We start from the raw sequence: 19,575 nt of genomic DNA on the forward strand, positions 1-19,575 counted from the left end.
CGAATGCGAGAAACGAAACAGAAGATAAAAAAAAAGAATCTTTCGTGCAGAACGTCGGAAAAACGATGCGGTAATAAATCATAAACGTGAAACCCTGCTGTTGTGTATGAGAAATGTGTAACGCACGAATATGTCAGTCAAATGACAATGAAACATGCTTCGTCATCAACAGGTAAGCAGAAGATCCCAGATAGCCAAGTCTGCCGAAAGCAGATGATGCTAACTATCTGCTATCAACTATTGCCAGCCAAAAGACAACAAATTTCATACAGAAGTTGTTATTAACGATTAATTCGACAAATTGGTGCCAGAAATGTAACAGAGCTTGCTCGCAAAATCTAAGAACAGATTGGCGGCAGAAACCGAGCAGAATCTGCAAACATGGCTCGAAGTCGGATTGTCGACAGAAACCGAGCAAGATTTGCGCACGCGGAATTTAACGGCAGATTGGCGGCAGAAACCGAGCAAGATCTGCGCGCGCGGACTCTAACAGCAGATTGGCAGCAGAAACCGAACAGGATCTGCAGCTTTTGACAGTATTCAAATTTACACGGCTATGAATATGTGTCTTCGCTCCGCACCGCTATGCGGTGCACGCGTCGAGTTCTTACTCGATGTTAAGATTTAGCCTAACAGTTCTATAAGTTAATATACGCGCCTTGGCATGACAATATTAATTTTTCTGAAAATTTTTGCACTTACGGCACAGAGGCTCCCATGGACAACGTCCATGTAGTTCACGCACGCCACGAGCAATCTGAAGTTCGAAAGCAAAATTCGGACTTCAGATTAGAATAAATTAACAATAAGAGAGAGATTATGCAACGAACTGTCAGAAAGACACATCAAGCCAGATGTACTTTAATTTAACAAACAAACAAATGCGTTCTTTTAACAATTTATAGTGTGTTAAAAGTAAACACATGCTTTAATATATCGTAAACATGAATGGCCAAAAGCTGCAGATTCTGTTCGGTTTCTGCTGTCAATCTGCCGCCAATCTGCTGTCAGAGTCCGTTAGCAGGCTCTGCTGGCAGATCACTATTCTAATGCGGACATAACGGATGCCAATTTGCTATCGACTTCTGCAGTAATCCGTTGCCAATCTGCTGGCAGATTGCACACATTTTGCTTACTGGGATGCTTCGTCATCAACAGGTAAGCAGAAGATCAAGGCTCACGTGTATACTCGTAGTTGAACCGTTATCACAGAGCTAACGTAATAGCGACTTTGTAACAAACTGTGTTTTAATTTGTCATAGATACATTTACAATATACATTTACAATATATATGTATATATTTATAAGTTTCAATGTGTATATATATATATATATATATATATATATACCGTTCTTTTACTCTCTCCGACGATATCCCAGTTCTGTTCAACGATAAAAGATGTGAATGAATGAGTGTACGATAATAGCGGCGTGTTACAGTTATATTTCGTCTTCGTTTTTTTTTTGTTCGCGCATGCTTGTACACATATGTATATATTTTTCTGTGATCTCTCGTATATTTCATTATATTACGCATCTCTCTCTCTCTCTTCCTCTCAACATGTCTATCTATCGTCGTGAACTAACGTCCATCAGATGTCTTTCAGATTTCTCACAGAGACTTCATCACGTAGAGATCTCTTTACATCGAGCACATCGTCTATGCGAGATATGTGTTTTATATATACAAAGAAAGCCTAACGTACGTTGCTATCCTTATGTCGCTAAGTAATCTACATAACATACACCAGCGTAACGGAGTGCGCTCGACATTATTATACATAAGATCTGCTCCGGTTCGCACAAGTCTCGTACAAGTATACGTTGCTATGGTCGACGATTAGATTGTAGTCATGCTACACGCATCGAAACTTCAACGGCAAAATCAACGGCTAAAGGTGACAGCGAATTATGGACCCGAAGAACCGCGGGGCTACAGGGACCGTGTCACTACGAGGGCAATTCCCGCGTCCCGATGAACAAACACGCACACACTCACGCATATTCTCGGTTTCTCTCTTTCTTTCGTTCGCGCGTGCGTTAACACGAAGCGTTGGACAAAACATATTCACGAAAAATGAACAATTTATAATGTAAATTATTATAATATTATTACAATATTCATAATAACTTATCATGTACGCATACACATATATACACATATAAATATGTGTATATATTATTCATTGTTTACTCATTGTTCGTCGATACGTCTTGCTCAACGTTGCACGGAGGAACTTTTGATAGACGTACGATCGACATACTCTCGGCGCTAGCGACTTCGACTTAGAGCTATCAAAAACCTGTCGGTTAGTCTCGTTTTAGAAAACTATCAAAAATTTCTATATCCAAAGTAGACTTGTCCTTTATGTACAAACGACTACACATTACGGTATTCGTTACCGGATAGAAGCTAGACTTCCTCCTCCCTTTCGACAAATAGTGTAAAAATGCCAAAAGTACACAGATACCGGCTGTTGCTCGTAGGAAAAAAAAATAAGCTACACAGTCAGGGAGGTCTACGATAGATACTTATCTAATTCCGTAGAGAGCCTCATGAATACGACAATTGTCAATTACGTAAAAAAAAGAGGAAAATATTAGTAAAAAATACGAATATGTAAGTCGTAGGGAGGATTGTCCCTCTTGTCAACGGAAAAAAATATATAAAATAAACGGAGCGTACTGCTCTCTCGCGCGCTCGCCCCAAGAGACTTTCGACTTCAGTATTTGGTATTGCGCTACACCTGCTTCGTACAATTCCTCCTTCTGCTAGGATATCCTTCCAGGTCCATTCAGAAGTAATGTCGTCATCATGTCACGAACCAGTATCGATGTTACAACGTTTTTAATGGCTAAAGCCAGGACGGTCTGTGGTGCGGCGGTTGGAAAGCATAGAGCGAATGTATGTACTGCTGATAAGCGGCTGGATCCACCGTGAGATTGGGCCCGTGCGGCGTAACGTAAGCGGAGACCGGTGGCACGTAGGCCGCGGCTGATCTCTGAGCAGCGGCGGCGGCTGTGTGGAGAAACGGATGTGGCGGCGGGTAGTTCCTCGGTGGTGGCGGCGGTTGGCCGCCGAGCTTGTTGCAGGTTGGCTGGCCCGAGGCGTTCGTCACCGTCGGCGGCACCACCGGTTGCTGCTGTTGCTGTTGCTGCTGCTGCTGCTGCTGCCGCAGAGCCATACTGTAGTAGCTCGTTGGGTTGCGGAACTCGTCGGTGAGGAAGGCGAACGCAGCCGCGGCGGTGGCATCCTTGTCGTAGGCGAACGGCGCGTGGCTGGTAGTCGCGCCGCCCGCGGCTGCGGCGAAGTTGAAGGCACTGCCAGCTGGTGGTACCGTCACCGCGGCGGACTTGAGAGCGATGGAGTCGGCGGCGGCAACGGCGGTCGCAGCGGATGCTGCCGCGTACTGTGGGAAGGCTGGTATACCTGCCTGTTGATCGGTGGACGTTGTGACAGTCGTTCCGGACGCGGTCTGCTGCTCCTGTTGCTGCGGATGTTTGCTCTTCCGGCTTTTCTTCGGCTTGGACGGTGTCGTTGCGGTGGGCGTTACCGAGACAGGCGCGATACTCTCGCCGGCACGTCGCGATATCGCGAGAATCCCCTGGGTATTCTTCGCCGCTGCGCTCTGCAGGCTTTGCAGCAGATTAAGCTGTTCCAGTTCGGTGCCAGGCGCACCAGCGCGACCGTAAGCGGCGAGATGTTCTGGTTTGGCCGTAGGAGGTGGTCTAGGAATTGTCAATAGTTGCTGTTGCTCCTTACTCGGTCGGCCCAGACTAGTCAGACCGAGACTCAATCGCGCGTACGCTGAACTGGTCGCCACGGAATCGGCCAAGCTACCAACGAACGGCGTGCCGTCGAACTGGCCGGCCGCGACGGCGTCCGGCTGCGGAAGAGGCATCATCGGATCGAAGCTCGAGAACTGTTCTTGGCTCGGACGCGTCACCGGACCCTCCTGTGATAAGCCACGCGAACTGGACTCACCGCTGGACACTGCTGCTTCGTACGCGCGTTTCTTCATCGGGGGAGGATTGCTGCTGGGACTGTTGGGTGTCCCGCCGCTGCCACCGCCGCTGCTACCGCTGGCAGACTTGGAGCCTGCCTCGAAATAATGCGGACTGGGATACATCGGTCTTGCGTTTGGTGGTAGCGGATAACCGGATGGTTGAAAACCGGTTGGGTACAGCGACTCGTGTGCCGTCGTCAAGTTCTGCTGGAATGCTAACAACTGTGTCTGGTCCGGCGCAGGTGCGGGTAATTGTTCGCCGTTATTACCGGGCGGCGCCTTGCCGAGGAAGCCGCGCGGTTGGATCTCGGTGAAACCAGGTCGCTCTTGCGGGGCCGATTGCTGCGTCGTCTGTTGTTGGCTGCTGTGCCTCGAGGAAGACCTCTGAAGCTCGATGTTGGGGAAACTGTTTGGATACGTTGGCGGGTACTGACTTGGCGATTGATAGATCTGATGATTCGCGTTGAGATTCAACGACGATTCCGCTTGAAAGTTTCTCTGTTGGTCGCCCGTTGCGGGCTTCTCCATGGCATTAGACTTGAGATACTCCGCCCGATGTGATTCAGATTCATTTACGGACGATGTCGTGGATGACTGTTGCACGTACGTGGGGTTCTGCTTGAAGTCTTGAGGGTAACTCGCGGGCGGCGCCGTGGCAGCAGGATACTCCTCCGAGCTTTTCGACGATTGCAGTTGAGAGTAATTGGCGGTCTGTTGAGGAGAGGGTTGCGAATAATTGGGCGACTGTTGTGGTGGTTGCGCGGGGCAGGTGGACTTTTGTTGCGGCGAGGATTGCGGGTAATTACGAGACTGTTGCGGCGATGGTTGTGAGTAGTTTGCCGCAGTCGCTGCTGTCGCCGGAGCTTGTGTTTGTTGTTGCGGTGAAAGCTGCGAGTAGTTTGATGGTGTTTGCGGCGAGTGCAGTGGATGCGAGTACGTCGGTGGTTGTTGAGGAGACGGTTGCGAATAATTGGTCAGCGATTGCGGCGACGTCTGGGAATACGGGCTATTTTGTGGTGACGGCTCGGAGAAAGGAGACTGCGCTTGCGGCGAGTGCTGGGGGAAAGTCTGGATTTGCTGAAGTGACGATTGCGAGTAATTTCTACCGTGTTGCGGAGGTGTCGGGTAGGAAGTCAAGGGTTGTGGTGATGGTTGCGAGTAGTTGGCAGAACGCGTTTGCGGCGAAGACTGCGGAGAGAAATTCGGCGGTTGAGGAGACGATTGCGGGTACGCGTTAGGTGGTTGAGGCGAGGATTGAGAGTAATTTGTCGGCGGCGGTTGCGGCGAAAGCCGGCCGTATCCAGCGGACTGTTGCGGAGAGGATTGCGCGTACGGAGAATGTTGTTGTGGAGATGGTTGCGAATAACTCGGCGGCGTTTGGGGGGAGGATTGTGAGTAAGGAGAGTGTTGCTGCTGCGGAGAAGCTTGCGGGTAATTGGCAACCGCCTGGGGAGAGGGTTGCGAATAATTAGCAACTGTGTTCTGCTGCGGAGACGGCTGAGAGTAATTTGGAGTAGGAGGTTGTTGCGGTGACGGCTGCGAGTAATTCGACGGTGGCGTTTGAGGCGATGGTTGAGGATAAACCGACTGCATTGGTTGCGGGGAGTGTTGCGGGTAGACGGGCGATTGATTTTGATTGTTAGGAGGAGGTAACTGTTGCGAATAAGAGTCGCTCTGAACGGTGTTCTGCGGGAAGTTGCTCTGCGGCGAACGCTGTGAGAATGTGGGTGACATCTGTGAATAAGTTTCAGAAGGATTCTCCTGAGGCGAAGATTTCTGATACGGCGATTGATGCGGTGGTTGTGCATGTACTTGAGAATAAGCAGGTGCTTGTTGTTCGTAAGATGATGGATAGGCCGGGGATACAGGGTGATTTTGTGGGGATGGTGTAGGTGGCAATTGCGCACTGTATCTCGGTGGCGTTGCGTAATAAGGACTGTTGTAAGGACTGCTCCCAGTCGACAATGCATCCTGATAAAATCCCGCGCCTCTAACTGGCTCGGTTGGGGTTATCGAGGGTTGACATTGCGGGGAACGTGCCGCACGTGACGCCGGTGGCGATTCCTGAGAGAAACTAGACACCGATTCACTCACACTGCTACCGCCAGTGCTCAACCGTCGTTGTCTGCCGCAAAACACTTCCTGCAAATCGCCATCTTTTTTGGCCGCGGTCTCTTCTGCTTCCTCGTCCTTCTTTTTTGATTTCGGTGCTCCGAAAGCTTTGAACCAGGCACTCAAATTTGGCATGGCAGATTTCGGTTTCTGCACTTCTTCCGTCGAACTAGGTCGAGCCTCTTTCTCCTCCACCGTGCCTGATGACTTTACAGCTCCCTTGGCACCTGATGTTTTCTCTTCTTTAATGCCAGACCCTTGTGCTGGAGTAACAGAATGATCATCTTCCTCGTCATCGTTTGAAAAATTGGGATTAGGTGACGATACAAGACTCTTGCAGATCAACTGAATGGAATCCACGTTTTTCAGCACAGTCCCTAAGCTGAGTTTCGGTTCTTCCTCAATATCCTTGCTCGATTGGTCGTTATCACTACTAGCGTAGACCGTGGCATCGCTGGCATTGGCGCTAGACAAATTAAGCGGTTTTTTCAGGAGTAAATTTCCCTTACTTTTGCCAGGTTGCAAGCGATCTATCGTGCGTTGTATTTTCTTCGGTCGGCTCGGTCCATGAGGACCAAACATCTTGATGGAACCTGGTCTCTTTCGCGCAGCCTCTACTTTCGATCCTGATCGACTGGACTCTACGGAGGAAGCATGAAGTACTGGAGAGTCGCTGCCAGAGGAAAATCCCGAGAGTTTGGGTGCGTCGTCAAGCCATTTATTGATGTCCTGTCATACGCATAATATAATCAAGTTAATGTTACACGATAAAAATAAAATTGAAAGATATATAATTTCATATAAAAGTGCACAAAATGAAAGAGAAATCAATATCTCTAATATTATTAAGTTTTGAAAAACTGTATATTACATTTAAGATTTTATTTCTTTTTAAAGTTTAATTTCTAAACTTACTTTATTTTCTATTTTCGATCAGATTTTAAAAAGTTCGTGAGCTTACGTGAAGCGTCTTCTCCGTCGCTTGATATAACGCTTGCATCACAGAATTCTCTTCGGCTCCCGATCCTTTGGTATGTTTGACGTGAGTGGCTTTCTTACTTTCGCTAATTTCCGGATCTTGTTTCTTAGCCGTATCATTCGTGATCTTATCCTCCTTCGTACCCTTCTTCGACTTCGATCGCTTTACACTGTCTTTGTCATTGTCGTGGAAAGTACTACTGTTTGAAGGCACTTTTTTTGTATAGATACCGTGAGTGTCGCTCTTTGCTGCTTTCTTCTGCTTCTCTTTCTCGTTCTTCAATTTTTCCTCACGTTTTCTATCACTTATTTTATCCTTTAAACTATCGAGCGAGTCTACATCCTTATTATCAATTAACGTAGAAAGTTTCTTCGAGATGTGAGCGTGCTTTGTATTTAAAGCACTTTCTAATTCTACATCTTTGGAATCTGCCTGACTCTTTAACTCTCCATTTTTTAATTCGTCGTTCTTTTTTGATTTTCTCTCCTTTTGTTTTTGACTCTTATCGGATTTTATATCAGCCTTTGTTGCAGTCTTTAAACTCGCCTTCTCCTTCTTACGATTTTTTTTCGTTTTCGCATGGGAAGATTGGTTTTTGTCTTCCTCCAATACTGCATCGCTTTCTTTAACTTCAATCTTTCTTAATTTGCTTTTTTTAGTGTTGTCTGTCAATATTCCGGTTTCCTCGAGTTCTCTCTTTTCGATTTTCCTACTCTTGCTTTTCGCGATCACCGGAGGTTCATAATCTTCCTCGAAATCCTCCTTTCGCTTTTTATTCTCTTTCGTCTCTTTCGCAGAACGTACAATTTCCGAATCCTTTTTCAGTTGGCGTCGCTCCTTGCTCGTCCTTTTACTAGACGTTTTTAATTCTTCCGCGTCTTTAGATAGCTTTTTTGTCTTAAGTAAACTATTTACATCGACACTTTTCCTTTTCTTTGATGCTACAATACTAGTTTCGGATATTGCATCTTCGCTCTCTTGATCTTCTTGCTCTTCATCGTCCTCATCTGACTCTTCCTCTCTCGCCTTTTTACCTTTCTTCTTTCCTCGTTTCTTTTTCGCGACCTTAATACTTTTGTTCCGCTTCTCATCCTCGTCTACTTTTTCGTTATTCTTAGATTTTGTTCTACTCTCGGGTTTGTATGATTTGGCTTTCTTAGTTGACTTTTTCGAACGCTTACGTGCGTTATGATGCGACGAAGATAACTGACGTGAAGGATATGATGGAGATGTAGGTGTTCCAGCTAACGACCGGGCAGATGTAGTAGGATCCTCATCACTGGATTCTGATTCCAGATATCGGCTCACAGCTTTGTCAAACGCTTCCTTGAGATTAATCGCCATCTCTGTGTACTCTGCAAGTTAGACAGGTAAATGTTTGTGATGAAAAATATAAATGAAATATCGGTAAACTCATGGGAACATTTGAAAGTATTCTTAGCAGGTAGTAGCAGGTACGAAAATATTTGCACACCGTTATCAGAGCCATTGTACTGCCTACAGTTGTCGACGATGAGTCGAAAATCACGTTTAAATTGATTCAAATTCTTGTACGAGCCGGCTTCTAGTTTTTCTTCCATAGTACTAAGATCCATAGGCCTACGTACTACGCTGTAATACCTATAAAAATAATCGTTGTTACATTTACTTGCAGCATTAGATATTTAAGACTACATTATTAGTATCAGTCATATTTTCGAAATATATATATATAGAAAGCCATACCTTGGCGCGTACTCTTCATCTACTGGATCAATGAATGGCCAGGCATCCACGTGATCCTTAACACTCTCGAGAACTTTGTGCATCCCGACGCACCGTTCCTCCTCTTCGATCCCGAACGAGTAGCCGTATTTATATCCGTAATTACAAGACACGTAATTACCGTCACTATGATTACCAACACCCTTCTTTTTTTCCAAGTCATCTACTTCGTCTCTAGTGTGAATTACGATCTGGCCGACGGCCGAGGCCAGGGAGTTGTTTGTTTGTCGTCCCTTCTTCTGAACCGGAGGCGGAGTCGGTAACGGCGGCGCGGCTTCCTCCTTAACGTAAACGGATTTCGAGCTTTGTGTCCCCTTTTTCGTTCCCTTGCTCGTCTTAGTTTTAATCTTGGATCTAACCATGACTGCGTCCATCTGTGCCGTCGGTTCCTGGCTACGAAGCACTCGTGAGCTGTTACGCTGTAACAGTTTGCGCCGCTGCTGTTTCTCCTTCAAGTCGAATAATTTCGGTATCTCAGGCATGAAGTCCTCGGACAATGTACGATAGAGCTTGCGTTCGGTGTCGTATTCCTGGAGAAATAAATATCGATAGTCATCTCTCGTGCCATTTTCGTGCAAAAGTGTAGAAAGTCTGTTCCTAGTGGCAGAAATGATCATTACCGAGTCGCGAAATTTTTCCACTAATCTGCTCCAATCCTGCTGCGTAAAACAAACGACTTGCCAAACGCTCTGTCGTCCCTTGTTCTCGCTGTCTATTAAACTAGTTTCCTCCTTCTCTTCCTCTTCCTGTTCCTCCTTCGCCACTCTGTTCCGTCGTTTTTTACGCTTTTTGTCCCTTGGCTTACTTTTATGCTTGTGTGAGGCACTGTTAGAAGTGTCAATGTAATCCTCCCGATACAGTCGAGTGCCGTAGAAGTACCAGTAGGCAGAATTCTTACGATCATGACCCAAAGGTTCGACTCGCAGACTGTCCGAGTCCAAATTGCTCAATGACTGCTCCTGTTGTCGATACAATTATTAAGTAACACACATAACAACGCATACATAAAATATTGCGATAGTCTGTTTAATTAAATACATACTACGTCTTCGGCGTCTAGTCTGAAGTCACAGAGCGCACGTAGTATTTCTACTTTTTGACGAAGTGGTAGCAACTCAAAATCTACGTCTGTATTGAATGGATTTTCGCATTTGTATTCCTGTACAGATAAAAATACGTATTCAGATTACACTTTGTCGTGAGCGTTGGTGCGCTGAGGAATTCGCAAAGCAATAAAAAAAGACATGTACTTACTTGGCATTTTTTCCGAAAGAGTCTACGCAAAAACATCTGATAATTAAAGGTGGAGATGTCATTGCGGGTGTCATTTGGTAAGCAACCTTCTAATAATTTTACTATTAATTCCTGAAGTAGTCGTCCCTCGGTACCTCCGTCCGTTAATAAAGCTTCCTCTAAATCCTACAATTTTATAGTACCAACATTAGAGACCAGATTTCATTGCAAAGTATTTACAATGTGAAGGAGAAAATAAACCGATGCAGAAGCCAGTTAATAGTAAAGCTGAAGCGTGAAAGCTACTCCACTGTCTAAATGCTGAAGCATTTCTAACGGATATTATGTACACTGCTTACTCGTAAAAGAGTTAGCATTTAGCTAGGTACCTCAATATCAAAATCCAGAAGATTGAAGGCAGCTCTAAATAATGAGCAAAAGTGTGCTATACTTGGCACCTCCCACCACGATTGAATGTCTAAAAAAATAAAGGAACAATTAAGAGTTCCTTCATCTTAATTCTACCATCTATTTCAAAGTAATCAATATATTTTATCTGTTGTTCCAGATAAAACTCTTTGGAATTACAGACGAAGATATTTGACATATAAAATGGCATATTCATTATTAATAAATTCTAATTTCAATCATATTTTAAATATTTTGCTCTCTTATATTAGACAGAAGTAATACTTTCCAATAAAACATAATTAACAAAAATAATATACATTTACCAATTTGTTTAATATAAATTCTAATTATATAAATTGTAATTAAATTTAATAATTTTATTTAAATTCTAAATTTAAATAAATAAATTTAAGTAATGATTATTAATTACAATCAAACAATTAATGGAAACAATTGCATCTCTCTACAGTTGTTGAGATAATTAGTACTTTCAAGACATAATTGTTTCTATTATAGTTCAATATTATAAATCTCTTCACCTGCTTGCAACAAAGTGTCTCTAAATATGATTTGATTTATTCAAATTTAAATACTCATCATATTCATCATAATTTATTACATTGCTTTAGACTACTATAAGTTAATTGCTTCACTGATTTTATTTGCAGGATGTATACATGCATGAAAACATGTATAATTAATTAAATTGAATTACACTTCCATAATTTTGAACATGTCACAAGTTGACATATATGAAATTTACCATAATTAAAATCTACAAAAATGTTTACACATCTTTGGATAACAATAATTCCATCTACCAATTCAACTCTATATCGCATATTATCCCAATTTCTTTTCAGTGACAATCGAGAATATAAAATATTGCGCAATATAAAATATTGTGCCTCCCTCGATTGAAACATTCAAGATTCCGAATCGCACGATAAACAGAAGCAAAACCTCGATTCTACGAATCCAGAATCAGGCGATCATCACCTTTCTACATTTCTTGCCGCAAAAAGATAATACGGCTTTTGCCTGGTCGCTCGACCAGCAAAACAAAACTCAATACACACACACATATATGTATCAATTAGCCCGCGATTTGTTGTGTGCACCATTCGCTCTAGTGCGCGATCACGTCTACGCGAGGCAGCCTAGATAACGGCGGCTACGTACCCAGGATCCCGATGAAAGTAGGAAACATAACCCGTCGTATGGCGGGCGAACCGGGCGAGTCGGTGCGTCAGGGCGGGACACGGGAACTTGACGGTGGTCGGCGCCGAAGAGTCCGGTCGGGTCACGACGGAGCGAGCGCGGATTACCTTCCTTGGGTAGGCCGTACCCGGCGCCGCAGCAGGAGAGAGCGAGGGCGAGCGAGCGAGCGAGCGAGAGAGAGAGGCGGCGATCCAAAAGCCCCGTATAGCGCCTAGCGCAGACCGTGCGCGCGCGACGAGGAGGACCGAGCAAAACACTTCCGCCGCCCGGCGGTCGTACGTGTGTATACGTGTATGTATAATAGTACGCGTGCGTGTGCGCGTGTACGTGTACGCGCTGAGCCCGTATCTTCGAGTATCGGGATGCGCATCGGCGGTGAATGACACTCACGACACTAGTCCTGGCGAACGTGAGCGACCGTGCGATCGCGGGCTCGCACAGCTCGCCGAGCGTGGTCGCCCGCTGGCCGCCGAGTTAGTTCGCGAGGGATCGGTAGAGGCGGCCAACGACGTAGGGCGCATTCGCGCGTACCGCCGGAGCCGTCGTTCGACGCGGAGCGGAGCGGGTCGTCGTTCGTCGTCGTCGTCGGCTCGCTCGCTGGATTTATCTCACCGCAACGCGGTCGTCGTGCAGTCCGCGAGACTCGCGCGCGACACCCACGACCATTCTAATCGGGCCGCATGACGCGTACTCGAAACACATAACCACCAGCCGCCGCTGCGGCCCCGCCAAACGCGCACTCGAACGCGACCTCGAGACGACGCTTCGTCAATTGCTCCGACACTTTCGGTAGACGGGCGGGCAGGCGGATAGGTAGGTAGATGTCGACACAACGCTACGCTGCGCGCGTATTTCGCTCGACGATATGTACCTGATGCGCGATACGCGAACGCAACGCTTCCGAACGAGACACACTCGGGCGCGGACTGGCGCAAACTGGCGCGGACTATGCAGCAATAACTGCAACTCGCTTGGGCCTGTGAGCGCGCGCGACACAGATGCGCGACTAGCGACGCGTGGCGCGAAACGTTATCGTCATCTGCCGCTAGAGGGGCGGACTGAAAGCGAACACGTGTCCACATTATTCGCAATATTATCAGTTAAGGTGCTTTTTCATGCTGACGCTCGACGCTCACTTTTAGCGTCAAAACAGGTCACGTGATCAAATCGCGCCAATAGTGCGCCAATAGATTCAGCGTCGAATTTCCAGCGTCGACGTTCAACGCTGCTTTCAGAGTCACATTAGCACGTGAATGTTAGGTTACAGTATTTACTGGTATATTTCTTAACACACTCATTAGAACTGAATTATTGTGTATAATATCATTTTCGTAATTAACATATCGTTTTTGATAATTAATAATGAAAATTTTTTATCTTTTCCATATTTCTTTCACTTTCGTTTTAATCGATTGACGCTGTTTTTTCTGCTACCTTGACGCTTGAAGCTGAAATCATTCGACTTCTTTTCTCTGACGCTAGCGTCAATGTGATGTCACGTGACGACGCTCGATGCTGCTTTTCAGCGTCTCATGAATTAGCACCTTTATGCGTATTAAGGGGATGCTGGAGCTGCTAGTGAACTTCGCGATGGTGCTGCCATCGCACAATATTTGCACAATAAAATGCTTTTTACAAAAATCTGGCAATTTGTACGCACAAAATCGCTGTTGAGCGGTGTGTGGACACAATTAAGGAATATGAGGATGCTTTTCGAAGTGACTTTAGAAGCGTCATAAAAGAGAATTCTGTGTTTTCCTTTAGGATTAGAGGTTAGAACACAGGAGAACACAGAATTCTCTTTTATGACGCTTCTAAAGTCACTTCGAAAAGCATCCTCATATTCCTTAATTGTGTCCAAACACCGCTCAACAGCGATTTTGTGCGTATAAATTGCCAAATTTTTGTAAAAAGCATTTTATTGTGCAAATATTGTGCGATGGCAGCACCATCGCGAAGTTCACTAGCAGCTCCAGCATCCCTTAATATAATAATGCAACGTAAAGAAATATGTTTCATTTTGCACGATATTGTTCCTTGTTTTTCTAAAATATGCCGATGTACTTCGTGAAGGTTAGATGTTACATAGAAATTGATGAATACTCATACGTAAGGATTAGCCTTAATGAAGCACTTAAATTCAATTTTGTTTCAGTACATGCTCCTGATTGGTTGAGCCATTGTCATGAACTAAAATAAGTGAACACTGAACAGAATGACATTTCTCTTCTTGGAGCATGATTGTTAATGATCGTTGCAGTCTGTTGATTTCATCATTCCTCTCACGAGATCTCGTTGAGCCGTAAGCGAACGATGGCATCGATAGTTGTACCGGTATTGCGATTTAGTCGTCTGACAATCGACAATTTGTATCATATAAGTAAAAGTGGCTTGCATAGGTGAGCTGACGTTTCACGTTAATATAAACTGTAATTAAGCGCTTATTGCAGAATCACGTGTTTCTAAGTCGACAGTTGAGGTTAGCTGTTAAAGTTACATTTTATTTATTCTGTTTTGTTTTTTTTGAAAGTAAATATGATTATTGTTAATTAATGGTAAAAAGTATCTTGTTATTTAAATTTTTGGAGTATCGAGCAATTTTTAATGCTAAATGTATTGCGGATGTAGTAGATATGGAAAGTTTTTAATTTTACTAAATGTCTATTTAGCAAAGCTTTAATAAAGCAAATATAATTATGAAGATGTATTAATAGTATCAAAGATATTTTTGACGATATTTATTGATGCACACTTTTGAATTGAAACTTTTAAATGCGCACAAGACAATGAGATATAATCATGACAATATTTTTTCTTTTGAAACAAATATGTTGGAGGCTAATGTTTCAATTGCATTAAAATGAAGTTTCTTAAAATTGTTTTGTAATTGTTATGGAAGTGATTAAGAGGTTATGTAATTATAGGTTGCCACATGTATCTTCAGGATATTCCTGGCAAGTCCAACACTACAGCACAATTATAGAAAAAAAGGAACCAGATACTCCTGGTAATGCTCCTCCAGTCCAAAAGCTTACAGAAAACGAGAAGAAGTTAAAGACGGAGCTTGAGCTCATCAACAAAGAAATCACCGAACTTAAAGAAACTAAAGAATCACTCGAGGATAAATATAAAAGAGCGCTGGCCGAAGGCGAGAATATCAGAGTTAGGCTCACCAAGCAAATTAATGATGCCAAACTTTTTGGTATTCAAGGTTTTTGTAAGGATCTCTTAGATGTAGCGGATGTGTTAGGCAAGGCAACCGAAAGTGTACCAAAGGATGAGATAACGGAGAAGAATCCACATCTGAAGAGCTTGTATGAAGGTTTAATGATGACAGAAGCTCAATTACATAAAGTAAGATTTCTTGTATCTTGATTTTATAATAATTAAATATCAGAAATATATTGCAGCTTTCTTGAACAAGAAACATTAATTTTTTTACACAGAATTTGAACTGCAAGACTCGTAATATATATTTTATTATATAACGTTAAACTTGTTTTTTGTTTTAGGTTTTCAATAAACACGGCCTAGTTTCACTAAATCCAATAAATGAAAAATTTGACCCCAATGAGCACGAAGCGCTATTTCAACAAGTAAGATTTACACGTGTAATAAAATTCTTCATTTGCATGGTAATATTTGAGTAAACGGAAAAAACTTTTCAGGAGGTTGAAGGTAAAGAGCCTGGAACAATTGTAGTTGTATCGAAAGTAGGATACAAATTACACGAAAGGATAGTGAGACCAGCTCTAGTGGGTGTCGCCAAAGGATAACTATCTGGTGTAAAGATAGATCATTTATTTTACGGGACAACTTGTTAAATCACATTACAATGTGACATATAGCACAATTGGTATAAATTATAATTTTCTTCGAAGTTTAATATACAAAATAGGAATCCAATGTTAATATTTTATAGTGTACAAGAGCAAAAAAATATACCTGTACATAAAGACGCTTGTCGTATATTGTCGTACTTGCATCAAAATTGTTTTTATCATATAAATACATTATTATTCGCATCATAGATGTCAAAATTGCTGCGGAAGATGATAAATGTCACGCAAATTATATAACGAAAATGATGATACATGTTTCATTTTATCTTCAGTCTGTGACGTGTCTTAATATGAAAAATTATCATAAGTTTTGTAATACTCTGTACGATTTATATAAATTAAACACTTGATTACAGTTTCGATTTAAATTATTCAGTTTGTGTCATAGTGTACAAGTTGTTTCACATTCTATATTTTTTTACAAGGTAAAAAATACATTTCAACATCTCTCAAATACTTTGTACAAGTCTGGTAAACTGGCGATTTGCAATATCGTCGAGTCGTGAGCGAAATGCTTCGGCGGAAGTAAACTCTCTTTGATTGCAGGATATAAAACGTGTTCGGTTACGTACTTCCAATCGTGCGACTGATGCTTTGGATTGATATAACTGTAAAACCTTGCCGTTTCTCGGCAGATATTTTGGAAGCATGATTGCTCCTTCCTCCAATCAACCTCCGTTGCTAATCGCATTATGTACAATGGAATTTCTGCTTCGTATGGAAAATATTTATCTGAAATGTTATCAAATAGCATTAATTCATCTTTTTGCAAATATATCGTATTAAAATATCCAAATAAATAAAATATATCGTAATGATATTAAATTACATTCACCTAATAACATAGGTAACGATCTTAAATTTCCCATTTTATCCAGAACAATTGAAAAATATTCGTTCATCATGTCCGCCTTTTCTAAAAGCAGCTCTTTTACCCTCGCCGCTAGTTCTTCTTTTGGACCATCCTCTTCGGTCCATCCGGTCTCACCCGAATCTAAAGCAATCATCGCTAAGTCGAACAACGATATCCGTTCCTGAGAAAGTAAATTCAATATTAGATGCTTACAAAATAAGTCGAGTTTATTTCATTTGCAATACGTACCGAAAATTTGATGACACCAAAATTTGCAAAATCGTACAGCATAATCTGATAAAAAAGTTCTTCCCTAAAAAATAATATTCTGAAGTTATATATTGTATACAACTTGTATTACATTTTCGTAATGTGATATAATTGTCTTACGTCAACTTTTTACTGTTGCAAATATACAGATTCACTCCGCTCTGTATCAAAGCTGAATTCTGATCGATGCAGCCGACGAATGTCAAGTTGTCCAGAATATTTCTCAGTCCCTCGTGACATTCATCTTCAGCTTCCTTGCGCAACTGTAAGATGCTCGTTAATTTTACCTCGTGTTTAAAATTATTTATGGAATATGACTTGAATTGCTTTGCAGCCTTTGGAGATCTATCGGCGGAAGAATCGCCCTCAGGTGGAAGTACATTGTCAGATTGAGTTGCATCAGGTACCGAACTTTCACCTCCGTCCTTATTATTATCACTCATATCCTGCGATGTAGTTTGTGTTTTTTGTTCCTCTACATTTGTCTTTCTATCGATAATCTCTTTGTTTCCGAAATATTGATACACTTGCTTGAGGGCTCTCTCGGCTACGGTATCCGTTTCCAACTCGTCTGCTGCGCGACTATCCGCCGTTTCGTCCAAGTCTCGTAAAAATTCGGAAATGTCGAACGTGTTCGACTCCGGACGAACATTTTCCGACTTGTCATTTTCTGCAGGAGCAATGGGATTACAAGTGTTTTGCGAATCTGATGAGGCTGAAGTTTTCGCATCTACTAGATCTTCCCAATGTATTGAACTATCACGAACTGGAGTTTCTTGTAGCGGAAGATCGTTTTCCACGTCACTTCGATTCAAATTTAAATCTTTATCTTGACCATGAGCAGGCGGATTTCCTGTGGTGATAGCAGATACATCTTTTTCTAATGGATTAAGAGATTCAGATTCCACGTTCGGTGACGATTCTTTCGTGGTAGCGTCAACACTTTCTTTAGCATGGGAGGCAGAGTGTATGGTAAAATTAAATCTGTCCAGCTTCTGATCGGACGAATCCGTCCTCACCAATTCCTTCTGATAAATTTTTTTTGATTTATTCGGATTCGCCTTGTCGTACTCCGGCAATACTTCTTCGAGAACTTCTTTAGTTATGTCTGCTTTCGGCAGTCTGGCTTGCAAGTAAAACGTTCTAGACGCGCTGTTACCGGTCAGCCTCTCATCTAGAGCGAACTTCATCCTCTCAATTATCGAATCTTCGTGAAGAAAGCGCACTTCATGTTTCGTTGGATGTACGTTAACATCGATATTTTGCGGATTGATGTCCAGAGATATGTAACACCATGGATGGGCCTTTTTTGAGAGGTACACGGAATACAATTCCTCCAACATTTTACGGATCGCTGAAATTCGATAATGAATATCAAAATTAAGAAAAAATTAGAGAATTAAAACTGTTGATACGTCCAACGGTGCCTTACAAGAGGAATCGACCAAACGATTGTTAATAAACAGGAGCATCACCATCCGTTTATTTGTGTAATTTGCATTTGTCACTAAACCGTGCATTTTAAACTTATAAGCCTCGTCCGCAAGCTCCACCTCCAATAGTTCACGAGCGACTGGGTTACCGTATAATATTCTTACGTTACTTTGTTTCGTTGAATTGTGTGGCGTTCGAACCTAAAAAAAAGTATGATCAAATGTAGAGTACAAGTAAAATATAATAATACACATTTTAACCAATGTTTTACAATATATTGCTACAGCATATCGTACACAGAATACAATTTATCTTACTTGTGGACTCGGCTCACCGTGCTTCTTTAACGTAAATCCCACCGTTGGATTGTGCACGGCGTATCTCATAACTACCTCCGTGATCTTGCTAAATTCCTCGGACTGATTCGACAGAGCCTTCCTTCGAGTTGCCACGTTGTAAAACAGATTCTCTATTGTTATTACGGTGCCCTGATTTCCAGCGCAAGGTGCTGGCGGTGCCTTTAGCTTGCTATTAATGTACGATGCTCTACAACATTGAGCGACAGCTACCTTATGTTTCAACGTACAAAAAATGAGTAAAGTCCATTGCTTCATTGTAACATCGACATTTACGTACTTGTAGGCACACTTTTCATCTGCAGTTTTCGTCGTGATACTGAGAAGCGCTATGTGACTGATACTGGCCAGAGCTTCCCCCCGAAATCCGAACGTTGTGAGTGTACCGAGATCCTCAAATTTCTGCAACTTACTAGTTGTGAATCTTTCGCACACGATGTCCATGTCTTCTTTCCGAATGCCCGTACCATTGTCTTGGATCTAAACCCGAATTACCATTATTAGACATTAGTAATGATTAAAATCGTAACAAGCATCATTAAATACCTGCAGCAGCTTCAGGCCTCCTTCCTTTGTAGTGATTTGTATATTCGTTGCTTTGGCATCCAGGCTGTAACGTCAAGGAGTTAATTAATACGTAAGAAATGTTATGAATATATGAAATATGTATAACAACGGAGAGCGGAGTGTTCGAATACTAACCTATTCTCTATTAATTCTTTCAACGCGTTTGACGGCCTTTGGATCACCTCCCCGGCTGCGATCCTATTCACCACGACTTCATCTAATTTTTTAATCTTTGCCGGCGTGCACATGTTACTCAAAATCGTTCCCGTGAATGATTATTTATTACGCAAAGTGAGACAAAAGTACTCCGTACGTACCGCTAGTTAAATCGGCGCCAATATTTAAATAAGGGTTTGAAGCGTGAAGTTAGTCAAAATGCTGCTTTCTACACTAGATGTCATTAACGTCACGCGCTTCCACTTTTCGGATCGGAACCATGATGTCTAGATATTCGTATATATAGTGGCCGCTTGCTATTTTTATTGATTAGAGAGAGTTTAGCATTATGTAATTCATTATTTGTGT

At 42.7% G+C, this 19,575-nt stretch overlaps 3 protein-coding genes across 4 annotated transcripts; 1 reads left to right on the top strand and 2 right to left on the bottom strand.

Annotated features, from left to right (window-relative positions):
- Window positions 1-1,229: 1,229 nt before the first annotated feature.
- LOC105280383 (protein piccolo) lies at window positions 1,230-12,683 on the bottom strand. 2 transcript variants are annotated; one of them, XM_011340897.2, is made up of 9 exons: window positions 11,690-12,683; window positions 10,486-10,574; window positions 10,118-10,282; window positions 9,906-10,022; window positions 9,484-9,822; window positions 8,825-9,393; window positions 8,574-8,719; window positions 7,082-8,454; window positions 1,230-6,849 (listed from the first exon to the last, which is right to left on the bottom strand). In XM_011340897.2, the coding sequence occupies exons 1-9, from the start codon at window positions 11,715-11,717 to the stop codon at window positions 2,857-2,859; spliced, it is 6,819 nt and encodes a 2,272-aa protein (XP_011339199.2). In that variant the 5' UTR covers window positions 11,718-12,683; the 3' UTR covers window positions 1,230-2,856. The 2 variants fall into 2 exon arrangements, with proteins under 2 accessions (XP_011339199.2, XP_011339200.2); XM_011340898.2 differs by lacking the exon at window positions 10,486-10,574 and having other exon boundaries at window positions 11,690-12,202.
- Window positions 12,684-13,979: 1,296 nt separating this feature from the next.
- Window positions 13,980-15,932, top strand: LOC105280388 (grpE protein homolog 1, mitochondrial). The gene is made up of 4 exons (XM_011340906.3): window positions 13,980-14,127; window positions 14,653-15,082; window positions 15,241-15,324; window positions 15,397-15,932. Exons 1-4 carry the CDS (start codon window positions 14,042-14,044, stop codon window positions 15,502-15,504), a joined length of 708 nt encoding a protein of 235 aa, XP_011339208.1. The 5' UTR covers window positions 13,980-14,041; the 3' UTR covers window positions 15,505-15,932.
- On the bottom strand, window positions 15,518-19,412 carry LOC105280387 (DNA mismatch repair protein Mlh1). The gene is made up of 9 exons (XM_011340905.3): window positions 19,186-19,412; window positions 19,030-19,093; window positions 18,764-18,963; window positions 18,445-18,673; window positions 18,126-18,327; window positions 16,814-18,047; window positions 16,673-16,736; window positions 16,406-16,604; window positions 15,518-16,302 (listed from the first exon to the last, which is right to left on the bottom strand). Exons 1-9 carry the CDS (start codon window positions 19,296-19,298, stop codon window positions 16,010-16,012), a joined length of 2,598 nt encoding a protein of 865 aa, XP_011339207.1. The 5' UTR covers window positions 19,299-19,412; the 3' UTR covers window positions 15,518-16,009.
- Between the last annotated feature and the right edge of the window lie 163 nt (window positions 19,413-19,575).

Source organism: Ooceraea biroi, chromosome 1 (assembly GCF_003672135.1).
Source record: "Ooceraea biroi isolate clonal line C1 chromosome 1, Obir_v5.4, whole genome shotgun sequence".
Lineage (NCBI taxonomy): Eukaryota > Metazoa > Arthropoda > Insecta > Hymenoptera > Formicidae > Ooceraea > Ooceraea biroi.